Below are 19,486 nucleotides of genomic sequence, written 5' to 3'. Positions count from 1 at the left end.
CCTGTGCTCCTTTCTCTCACTCCCTGTCTCCATCTCCCAATCAGTCAAAGGTAACTGGAAGCTAAAGGGTGAGGAAGCCCACTGATGCTGACCTTCCTGACATCGTCCCAGGGCACAGACTGTGGTGGAGAGGGGCAGCTGGATCTGCACAGACAAATGCATGGTGTTTTGCATAGTTCCTTATGTCTCTATATAGTACCTAACATGTTACATTTAAACTATTTATGAACATGTCTTTCCCACCAAATGAGTTCCCTGAACGCATGTTTTGGTTTTCTGCATCATGGACCCCTGGCACAACCTTTAAAAGTTGCTAAAAATAATGCCCTCCCTCTTAGAATATTTAAGTGCAGTATTCAGCCCCACTGTGGCAGTCTATTTTTAAGTGTTGAAAAAGATTTCTTACCAGGTGAAGCATGTGGAGAGCTTTGTTTCATCTTCCTGACTTGCCTCTTCTCATTTCTCAGCCAAACAGGTAGGACCCGTGAAATTGCAATGCCTTCCAGGAACTATACCCCGTACACACGAGTCCTGGAATTAACCATGAAGAAAACGCTGACTTAAGCACTTGGAGACATGCACTTTTCACAGAGGGACAAAGGCCCTGGAACCCTGCGGCATGAAGTCTGGAAAGGGTGACGGTTGCTTCCTCCTCTATACACTTTAAGCCCCAGTGGAAACTGCTGAGGTTCTGATCCACTTCTAAAACATGAAGGGAGGGGGAGGGCAAGAGAGAGGGCAGGTTTCAAGGTCGTATTTCAAACAACTAACCTGTGTCCCCACTGTGCTGGGCCGTCCTTAGCTTTCCATGTAGACACTGAGTCGTGTTGGGAGAATCCCCTCACAGTTTATTTTGTTTTACTAGACTTCGGTTGGGAGGAAAAGGGCATTAACCTGAAATTTCATGTTACTCAGGCCAGGATCATTTGTTACAGCATGAAGGTTTTACTTACCCATAAAAGTATTACAGGCAGTGTTTCTCTGGTACAGGGAAGCCTGCCCACAGGGGCATGGGCCTCTCCAGGGGGAGAAGTGACCCAGAAGGGCAGGTGCCCCAGCGCACAAGGGCAGGTGCTGAGGCCAGTGCAGGGGCGTGGGAGCCTTCAGTACAGCTGGGCCTCACCTGGGCAGACATGCTTCATTCTGATGTGCTAATCCCTTGGTTTAATTTGTGCCTTATGCCTTTATGGGGCCAGCTGAAATCACTGTATTTATTGAACCTGTGATTTTTTTTTTTTTTTTCCTTTCTTTCTCACTTTAATGGAGAGAATTTTGTATGTATGTTGTGGAAATTTAATCACTTAATGTTTTCAGTATCAACTGGTGTTTTTGTTAAAGGAATGAGTAATTTGCTCATGCATGCTCTACTGATATAACTCATGTCACATATGTTTAATAAATGCCATATATTTTGTCCTATTGATGATGTCATTGTGTGTTATCCATGACCACACAGAAGAGGTGGAGAACAGAATCAGTCTCCAGACTGACCCACAGTCAGGGTAGGGTGAGCTTTCAATCAGTACAATCCCTAGAATCTTTTATAAACCCTAAGAGAGGGTGCATGTATATTTATGTGTGTATATATTTAAACCCTGAAATTTATCTAGTTAACCTACTTTCTAGAAAGACTGAGATACATTTACTTAAAAAAAAAGTCATCTTCTTTTGTGTCCAGGCCCCCTACCCCTTAATATCCTACTTCAAAAAAAAAAAAAAAAAAGAAAGAAAGAAAAAGAAAAATCCAAAGAAACTAGCAAAGCAACTCAGCTGAAATAATTAGCATGAGCCAGGATAGTATAAAGAGGAAAATGTATATTTTGAAGCCAAATTTGTATTTATATTATGTATGGGATCTTGAGCAAATCATCAAAGCTCTCTGAATATCAACTTCGTATTCTAAAAACCAAGATAATCACACTATGTGATAGGCCAAAGTGAGTGCCAACGGAGTTAGGTCCCACCGAGGCCTGGCTGGGGCTGGACGCAAAGGAAGGTGCTGCCATTCTGAGGTTTGTTTTAAAGCACTGTTGAGTCCTGGCCACGCTTACTCACTGAGGTACTGTAGCGTGAGAAGCCATGCCCTAGGACAGCCTCAAGAGGCACATTTCAGGAAAAGGCAGTGCCTGGGAAGAGGAGGTAGAGAAGCATGGCTTAGTTTGAGGGCCCCCAGGAACCCCACTTGGAGAAACTGGTTTGGAAACAGCTTCTAAATGAAACATGGTGGCATAAAGAATGTCAGTTTAGGCGGAATCAAGATGGCAGAGGAGTAAGATGTCATACTCATCTTCTCCCACAAACACATCAACAAAACCAGCTACATGCAGAATGACTGGCACAGAACATCTACTGAAACCTGGTAGAAGACCTTAAACCTCCAAAAAGGGCAAGTAACCCTCCAAATAATTGGGTAGAGCAAAAGGGAAAAAAAAAAAAAAAGGGAAGAGGGGAAAAAAGGAATTAGGACAGCACCAGCACACCTGAGAGGGTGCTGTCAAAGAGGAAAGAAACACACACCCTGGGAAGCCAACTGACGGAGAGGTCAGCCAAGACAGAGAGACCTCAAAGCCCCAGAGAAGAGCACATCAGCTGGACTGAGGAGGACAAAGCAGAGAGAAAGCCTCACAGACCATCAGTACTACTGCCCCCAGGCACTACACCCCGAGATGCTTGGGTAGGGGCTGGGCCCTGAGAAGAACAAACAAAACCTAAAGTCAGCAGAAGAAAGGAAATCATAAAGATCAGAGAGGAAATCGCCAGACTTACCAAGAAGAAGAAAAAAAGAACTCAAATAAAATAAGAAATGAAAAAGAAATGTCAACGACTACTGCAGAAATACAAAAACCCTAAGAGAGTATCATGAACAATTATATGCCCAAAACTTTGACAACCTAGAAGAAATGGACAACTTTCTAGAGACATGCAGCCCACCAAAACTGAAGTGAGAAGAAACAGATCAGGAGTTCCTGTCGTGGCCCAGTGGTTAGCGAACCTGACTAGCATCCATGACGTTGCGGGTTTGATCCCTGGCCTCGCTCAGTGGCTTAAGGATCCTGTGTTGCCATGAGCTGTGGTGTAGGCCAGCAGCTACAGCTCTGACTGGACTCCCGGCCTGGGAACCTCCATATGCCACAGGTGCGGCCCTAAAAAGACCAAAATCAATTAATTTTAAAAAAAGACAACAGAGCAATTGAACAGAATGATCACTAGAAATTGAATAAGTGAAAAAAAAACACTCCTTACAAACTAAAGTCCAGGACCAGATGGCTTCACAGGAGAATTCTACCAAACATACAAATAACTTATATCCATCCTTCTTAAACTTTTCCAAAAGGCTGAAGAAAGAGCACTCCCAAATATATTCTATGAAGCCACCATCACCCTAATACCAAAAGCAAAGACATTACCAAAAAAGAAAATTATAGGCCAGTATTTTTGATAAATATAGACACAAAAATTCTCAACAAAATTTTAGCCAACTGAATCCAACAGCTCATAAAAAAGACCATACACCCAACCAAGTGGAATTCATCCCAAGTTCACAAGGGTGGTTCAATATATGCAAATCAACCAACGTCATACACAATAAACAAAAGTCAAAAACTACATGATCATCTCAACAGATGCAGGAAACCATTTGACAAAATCCAACATCCATTCATGATAAAAACTCTTACCAAAGTAGGTATAGAAGGAACATAACATAATAAAAGCCATTTATCACAAATCCACAGCCAATATAACACTCAATGTAGAAAAGCTGAAAGCCTCGCTAAAATACAGAACAAGACAAGGATGCCCACTCACCACTTTTATTCAACATAGTATTGGAAGTCCTAGCCATAGTAATCAGACAAACAAAAGAAATAAAAGGTATCCAAATTGGAGGAGAAGAGGTAAAACTGTCGCTCTATGCAGATGACATAACCCTATGGACTTCACATAAGAACTACTCAAACCGATCAAGGAATTGAGCAAAGTAGCAGGATTCAAGATTACCGTTCAGAAATTGGTTGCATTTCTGTATACTAACAATGAAATTTTAGGAAAGGAATATAAAAATACCTTTTAATATTACATCCCCCAAAATTAAATACCTAGGAACAAACCTAACCAAGGAGGTTGAAGACTTATATGCTGAGAACTATAAAACATTAATCAAGGAAATTAAAGTGGATGCAAAGAAATGAAAAGATATTCCATGCTCTTGGGTTGGAAAAATTAATATCATTAAAAGGGTCATACCACCCAAAGCAATCTACAGATTCAAGGCAATCCCTATCAAATTACCCATGACATTTTTCACATAACTAGAATAAACCAATAATTTTTATGGAACCACAAAAGACCCAGAATTGCCAAAGCAATCCTGAGGAACAAAAACCAAGCAGGAAGCATAACTCTCCCAGACTTTAGGCAATATTATGAAGTTAAGAGTAATCAAGACAGTATGGCACTGGTACCAAAACATACATACAGACCAATGGAACAGAATAGAGAACTCAGAAATAAACCCAGACACCTACAGTCAACTAATCTTCAACAAAGGAGGCAAAAATATTAAATGGGAAAAAGACAGTCTCTTTAGCAAGTGGTGCTGGGAAAACTAAAGTGCATGTAAATCAATGAAACTAGAATACGCCCTCATACCATGCTCAAAAATAAACTCAAAATGGCTTAAAGACTTAAACAAGACACCATAAAACTCCTAGAAGAGAACATAGGCAAAACAGTCTCTGAGTGTCAACCTTACAGATATTTTCTTAGGTCAGTCTTCCAAGAGAAATAAAAACAAAAATAAACCAATAGGACTTAAACTTACGAGCTTTTTGCATAGCAAAGGAAACCATGAAACCGTTAAACACACACACACACACACACACACACACACACACAGAGAGAGAGAGAGAGAGACAACCTATGGAATGGGAGAAAATAGCTTCAAATATTTCAACAGACAAGGGCTTAATCTCCAAAATATACAAGCAACTCATACAACTCAACAGTGAAAAACAAACAACCCAATTGAAAAATGGGCAGAAGACCTAAATAGACAATTCTCCAAAGAAGAAATACAAATGGCCAACAGACACATGAAAAAATGCTCAATATCACCAATTATTAGAGAAACCCAAATCAAAACTACAATGAAGTACCACCTCACACCAGTCAGAATGGCTATCGTTAATAAGTCTACAAATAACAAATGCTGGAGAGGGTGTGGGGAAAAAGGAACCCTCCTATGCTGTTGCTGGGGATGTAAATTAGTACAACTGCTATGGAAAACAGTATGGAAGTACCTCCAAAAACTAAACATAGAACTACCATATGATCCAGCAATCCCGCTCCTGGGCATATATCCAGATAAAACTTTCATTCAAAAAGATATATGCACACCTATGCTCATTACAGCACTTACTCACAATTGCCAAGACATGGAAACAACCTAAATGTCCATCGACAGAAGAATGGATTAAGAAAATGTGGTACATGTACACAATGGAATACTACGCAGGTATAAAAAAGAACAAAATAATGCCACTGCCAGCAACATGGATGGAACTAGAGATTCTCTCTCTCTCTCTCTTTTTTTTTTTTTTTTTGGTCTTTTTTTTGCCATTTTCTTGGGCTGCTCTCGCGGCATATGGAGTTCCCAGGCTAGGGGTCGAATCGGAGCTGTAGCCAATGGCCTACACCAGAGCCACAGCAACGCAGGATCTGAGCCGAGTCTGTAACCCACACCACAGGTCACGGCAATGCCAGATCATTAACCCGATGAGCAAGGGCAGGGATCGAACCCGCAACCTCATGGTTCCTAGTCGGATTCGTTAACTACTGCGCCACAACGGGAACTCTGAGATTCTCATACTAAGTGAAGTATGTTAGAAAAAGAAAGGCAAAGACCGTATGATAGATATCACTTATATATGGAATCTAAAATATGGTATAAATGAACCTATCTACAGAAAAGAAACAAACTCATGGACATGGAGACCAGACTTGTGGTTGAAAAGGGGGAGGGAGAGGAAGTGGAATGAACTGGGAGCTTGGGGTTAGTAGCATTTGCATTTGGAGTGGATAAGCAATGAGATCCTGCTGTATAGCACAAAGAACTATAGCTAATCACTTGTGATGGAACATGATGGAAGTTATTATGAGAAAAAGAACATATATAACTTGGTTACTTTGCTGTACAGCAGAAATTGACAGAACATTATAAATCAACTATAAAAAAAAAAGAATGTCAGTTTCAATGAGACCAAGATGGCTCTGCAAACACTACACACACACCCCCTTTCTTTTCTTAAAATAAAAGAAAGGAAAAAAATTAGTAATTTTAAATTCGCAGAGTGCTAGGAATCATTCTACAGCATTAAAGGTAGTCTGTCCCTGGGTCCTTTGTATTTTTAAATAATCTTCAACATGTGGAGAATTCTGAACACTATCCGAACTATTCAGAAAGACCACTGAAAAGACTATAGTGGTAACTGACCTGAAACTGAAAAAAACCCAGAACTGCTCCTTCTCCAGCCTTTGTCTAGTGATGCTCAACCCATCATCTGAAAGACATTTTGTTCTTCAGCCTCCTCATAAGCATGGGTATTGTGTAGAGGTGGGGGAATGAACTCCAATATTACACAGAAAATTTATTTAACTGAAATGAAAAACAACAGTGTATGTAGTTTTTTAAAAATAAAAATTATCCTATAATAATGCCTCAATTAGTATTCTCACTCTAATCCTTCCAGACTTTCTTACACACATACACCCTGTTTAGGACACATAGGACCCTATACCGAGAGGCAGACTTGTGCTAGTCAGGGCATGGGCTCTCGAGCTGTCTGGGCTTAGTCCCTAGCCTGTGCCTTGGCCAAGTCACATGTCAGCTTTGAGCCTCTATAAAATGGGACATCTGCAATATCCCACCTGTCACTGTGTAAAGATTAAATGAGTTAGTATCTATGAAATTCTGGTAGTTCCCTTTGTGGCTCAGGGGTTAACATGCCCGACTAGGATCCAGGAGGTTGCGGGTTTGATCCCTGGCCTTGCTCACTGGGTGAAGGATCCGGCGTTGCCCTGAGTTGTGGTGTAGGTAGCAGACACTGCTCAGATCATGAGTTGCTGTGGCATAGGCTGGCAGCTGTAGCTCTGATCTGACCCCAAGCCTGGGAACTTCCGTCTGCCACAGGTGTGGCCCTAAAAAGAAAAGAAAAAACCAAAAAACACATAGTGAGCACTTAATAAGTGCTACCTATTGTCATTACCTACTTTTGTAACCACACTTCATTTATATATCATACAATTCTATATACAGATGAACAGACTCATACCATTGTTTCTTAAAGCTAATTGCATTCCACATTACTGATGTGTTATGACTTACTCGACCTATCCTATAATGGGATTTTGGACTATATGCTTTTTTAAAGCAATCCTCTGATGAACCATCTTATACATATATCTTTGTACACTTGCCTGATTATTTTCTCAGGATAAATTCCTAGAAGAGGAATCACTGCATCAAAAGTAATGCACATTTAAATCTTTTGGTGCATATGGTCCAATCTGGCCTGTGGAAATTTACATCCATTGACACCCACAGGATGAGAATGTGTTTTCCTGACTCCTCTGCCAACACTGATAATGAGAAAGGAAGGTATATTCATTCAGTCACTTGCTTTAGGCAGGCCCACCCCTCTGTCTACCCACCCCCGATAACTGGCAGTGAGGAAAGCTCCTTCAGGATATTGACTTTGGATACCTGAGCTCAGGACCATGCAGGTGTGAGCTGCAGGCCTGGAGATGTCCCCAGAGCTCAGAGGGTGCCTGGGTAGCAGGCAGGAAACAGGACTGGGCTTAGAAGGAGCTGGTGTTGCCCAGGATCCTGGAATCAGAGAGGGCCTCCTGCTTAGTGAGTCAGGGGCAATAGCCAAGCATCGAGACAGAAAAAAAATCAGGCCCTATGTCTGAGATGGTATTTGAGTCTGGGTGGGACATGCCCTAGAGGGTGCTTTTCAGGGCTAGCTAGAAAGAGAGGAACAACTGGGAAGTGTGTGGAGTCTGGTGATGTGACATGATCCTCTCATTCGAGGGTGCACCAACCAAGACTGACCCTGAGCATTCCTCTTTGTCCAGCCTGGAACCTTCTTCCTCCTCAGCAAATGCCATCTGCCTGTCCTAGGAACTCTAAGGTGGTCCCCAGGAGAGCGGGTGGGGTGAAGGGTATGACAGGAAGGGCAGGATTCCTTCCTGTCCTGGCTCAGGCCACATTAAACCATAGTGCTCTTCTCGATATCCAGATTCAGAGGCCCAGTTCAGTTCAACCAGGGCATGCCAGGTGCTGGGAACAAAAATATGTACCTTCAAGATCCTCATCCTCTCCTTAATTGTTCCCAGTTAGTCTGTCTGTCTCCTAATCTTTGCTGACTTTGAATCCCAGGGGTACTTTGTTTTGGCTCCCATTTTCTACTCTTGACAACTCATGACTGAACATCATATTGGTTTCCTGTCGCTTCATCAATGTAAGCCCCTAGGGGGCAGTTTCCCATAAGGGAGAGGACCCATTCCAAACCTTGATAAGCATGGAGAAATCTGAGAAGTATCCAGAAAAAGTCTTGGTTGGGGGACGTAAAGGAGACCAAGTGTTACTGAGCTGGGAACAGCATGCACCCACCAAATCTTCAGAGCAGTTCTGTAGAAAATGTAACTACCACCATTTTGTAGATAAGGAAATTGAAACTCAATGGAAGATGAAAATGCTTGAAACCACCTAGGGCTGATTCCAGAAGTGGGTACCCTGGACTTGGCATTGCCCTAAATCGCAATACTTCCTTGTGTGGGTCATTTCTGCTCTCAGGCACAGCGTTCCCATGAACAGCTCTGCCTAGGCAGAAAATGGAATTGCACACACCTGCACCCCCTGCCCCCCACCCTGGCATAGGCTTGCTGTACAGATCACAGGAAACAGCATGGTAAGTTTCCAGCATTGCACCAGAGACATGCCAAAGAGGAAAGGAAGAAAAAAGACCAACAAAAACAAATCCAAAAGAAGTGACAAATGGCAGTAAGGGGGAGTTCATGTCATGGCACAGTGGGAATGAATCCAACTAGGAACCATGAGGTTGTGGGTTCGATCCCTGGCCTTGCTCAGTGGATTAAGGATCCAGCATTGCCGAGAGCTGTGGTATAGATCGCAGATGCGGCTCAGATCTGGTGATGCTGTGGCTGTGGTGTAGGTTGGCGGGTGTAGCTCCAATTAGACCCCTAGCCTGGGAACCTCCATATGCCACAGGTGCATTAAAAAAAAAAAAAAAGCAAAGAAAAAATGGCAATAACAACATACATATCAATAAATACCTTAAATGTAAATGGATGAAATGCTCCAACCAAAAAACGAAGACTGGCTGAATGAATACAAAAATAAGAACCATATACATGGAGCCTATTAGAGGCTGACTTTAGACCTAGGGACACATACAGACTGAAAGTGAGAGGATAGAAAAAAATATTCCATGCAAATGGAAATCAAAAGAAAGCTGTAAATGAAAACACAAAGATCCAAAACCTATGGGATACAGCAAAAGCAGTTCTAAGAGGGAAGTTTAGAGCTATACAAGCTTATCTCAGGGAGCAGAAAAGTCTCAAATAAACAACCTAACCTTACACCTAAAGCAACAGGAGAAAAAACCAATTAAAACTCAAAGTTAGTAGAAGAAAAAAAAAAGCATAAAGATCAGAGCAGAAATAAATGAAATAGAGACAAACCAAACAATAGAAAAGATGAATGAAACTAAAAGCTGGTTTTTTGAAAAGAAAACAAAATTGATCAACTTTTAGCCAGAAAAAAAGGGAGAGGGCTCAAATCAATAAAATTGGAAATGAGAAAGCAGAAGTTACAACTGACACTATAGAAATACAGAGGATCATAAGAGACTACTTACTACAAGTGACAATATGCCAATAAGATGGACAACTTAGAAGATAGGGACAAATTCTTAGAAAGGCACAGTCTTCTAAGACTGACCAATGAAGAAATAGAAAACATGAACAGACCAATCACAAATATTGAAATTAAAACTGTGATTAAAAAATTTCCAATAAGAGTTCCCTCGTGGCTCAGTGGTAATGAACCCAACTAGTATCCATGAGACGCAGGTTCGATCCTTGGCCTCACTCAGTGGGTTAAGGATCTGGCATTTCCATGACCTGTGGTTTATGTTGCAAATGCAGCTCAGATCTGGTGTTGCTGTGGCTGTGGCGTAGGCCAGCAGCTGCAGCTCTGATTTGACCCCTTGCCTGGAAACTTTTATATGCCATGGATATGGCCCTAAAAGATTAAAAAAAAAAAAAAAAAATTCCAACAAACAGAAGTCCAGGACCACGAAGCTTTACAGGTGAACTGTATCAAAAATTTAGAGAAGAGTTAACATTTATCCCTCTTAAACTATTCCAAAAAATTTCAGAGTTAAGAACTTTCTGAAATTCATTTTATGAGGCCATCATCACCCTGATGCCAAAACCAGACACAGATACCATAAAAAAAGGACATAGATGCAAAAATCCTCAACAAAATACTTGTAAACTGAATCTAACAATTCATTAAAAGGATCATACAATGTGATCAAGTGGGATTTATCCTAGAGATCCAAGGATTTTTCAGTATCTGGAAATCAATCAGTGTGATACACCATATTAACAGACTGAAAAATAAAAACCATATGATCATCTCATGGATGCAGAGAAAGCTTTTGAAAAAATCTAAGACCCATTTATGATTAAAAAAAAAACCTTCCCAGGAGTTCCCATCTTGACTCAGTGTTTAATGAACCCAACTAGGATCCATGAGGACAGGGTTTGATCCCTGGCCTTGCTCAGTGGGTTGGGAATCTGGTGGTGCCATGAGCTGTGGTGTAGGTCACAGACATGGTTCAGATCCTGCATTGCTGTGGCTATGGCATAGGTGGAAGCTGTAGCTCCGATTAGACTTCTAGCCTGGGGACTTCCATATGCTGTGGGTGTGGCCCTAAAAAGATAAAAGACAAAAGACAAACAAACAAACAAAAAACCACCAAAAAACCCTCCGGAAAGTGGGCATAGATGAAACCTACCTAAACATAAGAAAAACCAAATATGACAAACCTACAGCTAACATCATTCTCAATGATAAAAAGCTGAAAGAATTTCCACTAAGATCAGGAACAAGACAAGGATGTCCACTCTAACCACTTTTATTCAATCTAGTTTTGGAAGTCCTAGCAATGGCAACCAGAGAAGAAAAAGAAATAAAAGGAATCCAAATTGGAAAAGAAGTAAAAATGTCACTGTTTGCAGATCACATGAAACTATACACAGAAAATCCTAAAGATGCTATCACTTTTCTATACACTAAAAACAAAAAAGCAGAATGAGTTATTAAGGAAATAATCCCATTCACCACTGCATCAAAATGAATAAAATACCTAGGCATAAACCTACCTAAGGAGGCAAAAGAGCTGTACTCTGAAAACTACAAGATTCTGTTGAAAGAAACTGAAGATGACACAAAAAAGGAAAGAGGTACCATGTTCTTGGATTGGAAGAATCTACACTGTCAAAATGAGTACACTACTCAAGGTAATCTATAGATTCAATGCAATCCCTACCAAATTACCAATGACATTTTTCACAGAGCTATGACAAAACTTTTTTTTTTTTGGTCTTTTGGTTTTTTTTTAGGTCTGCACCCATGGCATATGAAGGTTCCCAGGCCAGGGGTCTAATCAGAGCTGTAGCTGAAGACCTATGCCGCAGCCACTGCAACACCAGATCCAAACCACATCTGTGATCTACACCACAGCCCACAGCAACGCTGGATCCTTAACCCACTGAGCAAGGCCAGGGATGGAACCTGGAACCTCATGGTTCCTAGTTGGAATCTGTTTCTGCTGCGCCATGACGGGAACCCCAAAACTTTCAAAAATTTGTATGGAAACACAAAAGACCCCAAATAGCCAAAGCAATCCTGAGAAAGAAAATCAGAGTTGGAGGAATCAAGCTCCCTGACTTCAGACTATACTACAAAGCTACAGGAATCAAAACAGTATGGTACTGGGACAAAAAACTGTAATAAAGATCTCTGGAACAGGATAGAAAGCAAAGAAATGAACCCACACACCTATGGTCAACTAAGCATTACAAAGAAAGCAAAAATATACAATGGAGGAAAAGACAGTTTCTTCAATAAGTGGTGTTGAGGAAACTGCACAGCTACATGTAAAAGAATGAAATTAGAACACTCTCTGACACCAAAAACGGAAATAAACTCAAAATGGATTAAAGACATAAATATAAGATCAGATACTATAAAAGTCCTAGAGGGAAACACAGGCAGAACCATTTTTGACATAAACTGCAGCAATATTTTTTGGATCTACCTACTCAAGTATTGAAAGTAAAAACATAAATAAACCAATGGGACCTAATCAAACTTAGAGGAAGTTTGCACAGCAAAAGAAACCATACACAAAATGAAAATACAACCCAAAGGATGGGAGAAAATATTTGCAACTGAAGTGACTGAGAAGGGATTAATCTCCAATATATATATAAACAGCTTGTGCAGCTCAATATCAAAAAACCAAACAACCCAATCAAAAAATGGGCAGAAAACCTAAACAGATGTTTCTCCAAAGACAACATACACATGGCCAAAAAACACATGAAAAGATGCTCAGCATTGCTAATTATTAGAGAAATGCAAATCAAAACTACAATGAGTCAGAATGGCCATCAAAAAGTCTACAAACGGTGAATGCCAGAGAAAGTGCGGAGAAAAGGGAACCCTCCTACACTGTTGGTGGGAGAGTAAGTTGGTTTAACAACTAATGGAAAACAGTATGGAGGTTCCTCAAAAAACTAAAAATTGAACTCTCACATGAACAGTAATCCCACTCTTGGGCATATATCCAGAGAAAACCATAATTCAAAAAGATACCTGCACCCCAATGTTCACTGCAGCACTATTTATAACAGCCAAAACATGGGAGCAACCTAAATGTCCACTGACAGAGGAATGGCTAAAGAAGATGTGGTACATATGCAGCCATAAAAAATAATTTAAATAATGACAGGTGCAGCAACATCAATGGATCTGGAGATTATCAAACTAAGTGACGTTAGTCAAAGAAAGACAAACATTATTCGGTATCACTTATACATGGAATCTAAAAACAAACCAAAAAAAAAAGGATGTAAATGAACTTATTTACAAAATACAAACAGACTTTGAAAACAAACTTACAGAGTTACCAAAGAGGAAAGGTGGGGTTGGGGAGGGATGGATTGGAGGTTTGGGGTTGGTAATGGGCACACTATTTTATATGGAATGGATGGTCAATGGGGACCTGCTGTGTAGCAAAGGGGAACTCTACCCAACATTCCCTGATAAAGAAGCTGAAAAGGAATGGATATGTGCATGGGCAAGAAAAAAAAAAAGAAAGAGCGGAAGACAATGAATAATGTTTACTCATGAGTGGGACTGTGTAGAGGGAAAGTAAGGTAAAAAAAATTGTGTCTTGGAGTTCCCACCGTGGCTCAGCAGAAATGAATCTGACTAGTATCCATGAGGATCAGGTCTGATCCCTGTCCTTGTTCAGTGGGTTAAGTATCTGTTGTTGTTGTGAGCTGTGGTGTAAGTCACAGATGCTGCTCAGATCCTGTGTTGCTGCGGCTGTGATGTAGGCCAGTGACTACAACTCTGATTTGACTCCTAGTCTGGGAACCTCCATATGCCATGGGTGCAGCCCCCAGAAAGACAAAAATAAATAAATAAAATTGTGTCTGGATAAACAGGAAATTAAATAAACCATAGTCTTGTTTTCCTTATATGGTGAATTTGAGAATAAACACTTTTGTCAGGGAAGGACAAGCTCCAAAGAAAGCCTGGAGATGTGTTTCTGCAGAGAGACTAGAGGCAAAGAGACCAGAAAAAGACTACTGCTAAATTTGGAGGTAATTTGTTAAGCCAGATTAGAGATTACTAATACATGGTATGAGGTATAAATCAAAGTTGTTTTCAGCATATGGTTGTCCAATCAATTGTTTCAGCACCATTTGTTGAAAAGACTACTCATTCTACTACTGAATTGCCCTTATACCATTGTTGAAAATCAACTGGCCATACCTGCACAGGTCTATTTCTATACACTGTTTAGTTATACTGATCTAGTTGCCTATCTTGTACCAACCTCACCACTGTCTTGATTATGGTAGCTTTATCATAAGCCTTGAAGTCAGGTAGTACAAGCTTTCCAACTTTATTCTTTTTCAAAGGTGCTTTGGCTATTCTACGTCCTTTGCATTTCCATAAGACATTTACAGTCTATCTGTTTATACCTATGAGCTGTTGGGATTTTGACTGACATTGCATTTTAGATAGGTCACCAAGGAGAAGACCAGCTTAAAGCTGGTCGTAAGAGTGAACTCCTGAATGCCAGGCTGCTTCTCTCTTCTTCAGTTGGGAAGGCACCAGGCAGAAACTTCTGTAATATATTTTGATGAAGTTATGTTTGTGGAATTCTGAACCAAATATTATATGAAACATTAATTTGTGCCCAAGGGCCATAAAACTGATGTAATTTGAATTCAATAAAATATAAATAAACGGCAAACAGTTCTTGGGGGTTTTCTCTTAATTTTTCAACACATACTTTCGAGTTTTAACATATAGCATTTACAACATTCACCTTCCTGAATTAGGGGTGGGAGGGGGGGTTGAAAAATAATTAGTAGGCAATTTTTTGGCCCTGGGACTTTTCTTGTAAATGTTTTCTTTGGCAGCCATACTCTTGAGAACAGGAAGTTACTCTCTTGTTACAGATTTAAGACTTTGCTGAGCCAAATAACAGAAAGCTGGATTAGTTCTAAAATGAAGGGGTAAAAAAACAACTCTCGGCTCTGCTGGAGATTAATGACATCTTGCAAATATTTTAATTCTCCCCTTTCCTCTTAACTTGCCACCTCCTAAACAAAACACATTCAGCCTGAAAAATCTTAACTGGTCACTTTGTGGCCCAACTCTAAAATAAAGTATCTTTATGGTATCCACAAATTTATTTAAACATTTTGGGGGGACTAGAGGAAGGAAATAAGGGCTGTCTCGAGTAAATCTTTTTTGTCATAAAATCCCCGATATAGAATTTAAAATAAAAAAATGTAGTTGTAAAGATGCCTAAGACAATCATAAATATTCATAATTTTCTTTGACTTTTTCAAATGGCTTTTGTTATAGATAAAAACGTTAAATCGAGCTTAGCAAACCAAGTCAACATATTGTTAGAGAGGTTTGCAAACAATTTTTTTAGGAAGTGTTCAAAATAACAGGATTATATCTTTTTGACTAGAGCATTTATTATCCTGACTACAAAACAAGAAAACCAGTTTACACCAGAAAATGCTCAGTTCTTTTGAGTTAATATCTACTTTTTACACTTGATTCTAGGGGAAAAAACTTGCATTGTTAATGAAGTTTACTATCTGTGTGGACAATAATTCTATAAATCATCTGACAACCATTTATAGGGATTCTTAAAACATAGAAGGCCTTAGGAAACAGATTTAGAGGTAAAGAACACTTTCCTGTCACAACTGATCTAGGAGGTAATCTATTAGTGATCTAGGAAGTTTCTGTGGCATTACAGTCATCCCTCAGTGTAAAGAAAAGACAAGGGAATTGGTTCTAGCCCTCACCCTTCCACAAATACCAAAATCCATGGATGTTTAAGCCCCTTATATAAAATGGTGTAGTATTTGCATAACAGCTTATAATTTATATCATCCCATATAATTTATATCATCTTCAGATTATTTACAATATCTAATACAATGTAAAAGCTGCCACTGCAGAGGCAAATTCAAGTTTGCTTTTTTGAACTTCACAGATTTTTTTTTTTTTTCTGATTATTTTGGTTCCAAGGTTCACTGAATCCATGGATGTGGAACCCATGTATATGGGGGGCTGACTGTTAACTGAAGCCTCTCAGAAAAGAGTTGGGCTAAACTTCTCATTTACACTTGTATCACATCCAAACTCAAATGCCCTGGTGCCCAGGAAGTTCGGATCAAGGTGGGAAGGGTCTGTGGCAGGATAATAGGGTCAAGTGGCTGGTGGAGGTAGAGGGCAGGAAGGATGCTCACCAGGATTATAAATACATGCCCATCTCAACATCACTCAGTCATAATTTTTCACAACTCTGTGCTGCCAAAAAAGTCATCTGTAAACTGGATGTGGCCAAACCTCCACAATTTACAACCCTCTATTTACATAATCTCATGTTTTTCTTTCTGTGCATTATAAAGAAAATACTTATTCCTTCAAACCATCTTTGTCTCTGGTCAGCTTGAAGAGATCTTCCTCCCACATCGTTCATTATAGTTTGCTTGTCTTCTGCTATTTTGCCAACTTTAGGGTTTTCTTTTTAACCTTATAAACGATCTTAAATTACTCAGAGCTGTCATCCATTAGATATAAAAATTAAATTAAGCCCCAAAATTCTAGGTGATGGAAAACATGACCCAGTCCCATTAGATATGGGCAACCATGGGAGTCCAGCAAAGGTTGATAAAACCTGAAACTTCATCAATGTTAGATGAGTATTTATTTAAAGGGAGCTACCTGCTTCCTGGTTTACTGCATACCAAATATTTCTTCTCAACATTTATGGGCTTAAATAGATGCAGATGTTGCCAAAGAATGTATTATAACATTAATCATCCTAGAATCATATACTTTAAGCACTGAAAGGCATCTTGGAGTTTGTCTGGTTCAATACCCTCTTTTAAAGCAGGAGAAAACTAAGGCCTAGGGAAATTAACTGGTCACAAAATTAGTGGTACGCAATCTCCCTTGACAATCCTAGATGGGGACTGACAAATTTCAATCCCCAAGTGAAGGGAAATGACCCTTCACTTCTCTGACCTGGATCACTTTTACTGTCCTATATGCCATGCTTGACTCTCCCCTCCTCAAAATTTTGCGAAAATAATCAAGGAGGACTTTCCTGAGTCATTCTCCCGACTGTATATCATGTATTATACGGGCACTCCTTGTTCCTTTTCTCCTGCTCCCTGAGATGAAGTTTTTCAGAGCTGACAGAAAATTAAAGGTGATCAAACACTTGATTCTGGCCAGGTCTCATGAGAGGAGAGGGGCAATCGGTTTTCTCTAAGTCCATTCTGCTGCTGATTACCAGTTTTTTTGTTTGTTTGTTTGTTTTTTAATTTCATGGCCTCTGACATACATCAGATTCTGAAAGTGAGATTCTCTACTACTTTCATTGTACTAGAGACTTGGTTCTTCTCTCTCTCCACTAAAGGCACAACTCTCAAATCCCTCTCCCATGAAACTTGAAAGGAAATTAGGAAATCTCACTCTCTAGTAGCTTTGCAAATTACCTCCCTTACACAATGTACTGGGTTTTACGAAGAATCTTGACAAAGCCCACTTAAGCACAGTTTAGTTTTTCCTGTCCTCCAGCATGGAATCTGAACCAATTCTAAGCCAAGTTTGGTTCTGACATCCTCCCTTTATGCCTGCCCTACATACTCTCCAAGTTGTGGAGAAGAGGTCCTCTGGGGTCTTCCTGCCACCTAAAGCATCTGTTGCAATATTTCTCTGGTCTACTCTTCCTTTCTGATTGCTCAAAATTCTGTTTTCTCCCTTTCTCTCCTATCAAAACCTACTTGTTTAGTGTAGGACATCATCTCAGCTAACCTTCTGTGAGAAAGCCATTTGGAGAAAATTCACATTCAAGTGTAAATGACTGATAGGCCACAACCCTTCTAGAAATATCTACCATCTCAAAGCAAGATCCTTGTTAACTAGCAATTTTCTTATGTAGAACTTCAGCCAATGCATCAAAGGGAAGGGAAGTCAATCAGGAGAGGGGGCAGATGTTTTAAATCTTGTCCAAGATTCTGTCTCCTAGTGGGAGAGGAGGGGCCTCGCTAAAATGTCTCTATATTCTGAACCACATGACTGTACATCCAATCTTTCAGGGACTTTTTCTGGTGAGTGTACTCATATGGAAAATCATTGAAAGATTTTATTCAGTCACAATGAGTCAAATATCTAACCAACAATCTTCATTAAAGTTGCCAATTACAAAGTAAACTCACCTGAAACTTCAGAAACTCATTAGTTTTTTTCTGAATTCTCTTCCCACCTTAACAAAAAGATCACAAACCATTGTGGTGGCCTGAAATAGGAAATGTGTCACCAAACAACACTCAACCATGAGAAAGTCTGAAAAGAATTCTTTCCCTTCGACTTGAATCTTATTTGGCTGGGATTTTCTCACCAGAGTCTTCCTATTTTTTTTTCCATGGGCAACTGCCCCCTTGATTAATCCCACTTCCCTCAGTCTTAGTTTTTCCAAGCAGCTGAGCAAACAAAGATGCAAGCAGCCATTTTAACATGCTTCCTCCCTCAAGCCCTCTGGGATAGGCCGTCTGTTCATCCTGTTCATAAACCAACGACCCTCATGTGCAAGGAAAGCAGCAAGGATCTTCTGTCAGGATTAATTTTAATAGCCTACAGTCTGTCACTTGGGAATCACAGCCCTGGTAAATGGCTTTCAATTACTATCTGCTGATAAAGAGGGAGATATGGGCTGAAAATTTGGTTCCTCATTTCAAACAGTTTGGATAACTAATGCAAGTTTTACTTTCAGTGTGGAGTGCATGCACTTTACAGCCTAAACCCTTGGGTCGCTGAGGAAAACCTTTTGTTGCAATGGGATCATAGTGAATTACAAAGAGGGGAAATGTGACCTTTTGTAAAAGTATAGAATTTTAGAGCTGGAAGTGAAATGAATTTGTGAATTCCTCAGCATAAAGCTTCATAGGAAACCTTCTTTCTTGTATCTGTACAGAGAAATGGTCCCCCTTTTGCCCCTTCCACTTTTTTGTCTCCATCTCTACCAGTTCCTTTCTCCTTCCTTTCTTCACTCTGTTTTTCTCATACCCAAATCCCTCTTCCTTCCCTTGCTTTCTCTTTCCTAACTGCCCATGCTCCGGTCAGTTATTTGTGAAGGTCTGCACTGAAGGACAGACAAATGAGGCAGCCGGCAAAAGTGGCCCAGTGATGGAGGGGTCTGGAGGTCCTAGCACCTGTCTCTCCCTCTGTACAATGGGGACAGTCCCCCCTGCTCTGCCCATCCGAGAAAGCACTTTTGGGGAACTGACTGGAAAAGGAGGTTTGGTAAATGGTACAGAGGTGTCAGCCATTCTTCAACAGTCTTAGGTTTACCAGTTTTGATTAATTTTTCATTAGGTATGGCTGCTATGGATTTCACTGAAAGTTCAGCATGTTCCATTTTCACAGGAATGCTTATGAAAAACCACACACATAGACACAAGAAAACAGAGTCTGTTTCATGCTTGTTTATGACACTTGGTTTCCACTGCTTCTTCATGACACGCTCAGCACATAGCAGGGGAGGCGAGGCAA

General features: G+C 40.2%; 1 protein-coding gene and 1 long non-coding RNA gene across 2 annotated transcripts in view; one reads left to right on the top strand and one right to left on the bottom strand.

Annotated features, from left to right (window-relative positions):
* Positions 1–1,421, top strand: part of MYZAP (myocardial zonula adherens protein) — a 98,797-nt gene extending 97,376 nt beyond the window's left edge. The window contains exon 13 of the mRNA XM_021094625.1: positions 468–1,421. Coding sequence (XP_020950284.1) covers positions 468–564 — 97 coding nt within the window. The 3' untranslated portion in view covers positions 565–1,421. The remainder of the gene's footprint in view (positions 1–467) is intronic.
* Positions 1–19,486, bottom strand: part of LOC102160652 — a 30,879-nt gene that overhangs the window by 8,523 nt on the left and 2,870 nt on the right. Inside the window, exon 2 of the long non-coding RNA XR_300957.3 lies at positions 407–531. This is a non-coding gene — a long non-coding RNA (uncharacterized LOC102160652). The remainder of the gene's footprint in view (positions 1–406; positions 532–19,486) is intronic.

Source organism: Sus scrofa, chromosome 1 (assembly GCF_000003025.6).
Source record: "Sus scrofa isolate TJ Tabasco breed Duroc chromosome 1, Sscrofa11.1, whole genome shotgun sequence".
NCBI lineage: Eukaryota > Metazoa > Chordata > Mammalia > Artiodactyla > Suidae > Sus > Sus scrofa.
This window is presented reverse-complemented; position numbering and strand designations above follow the sequence as displayed.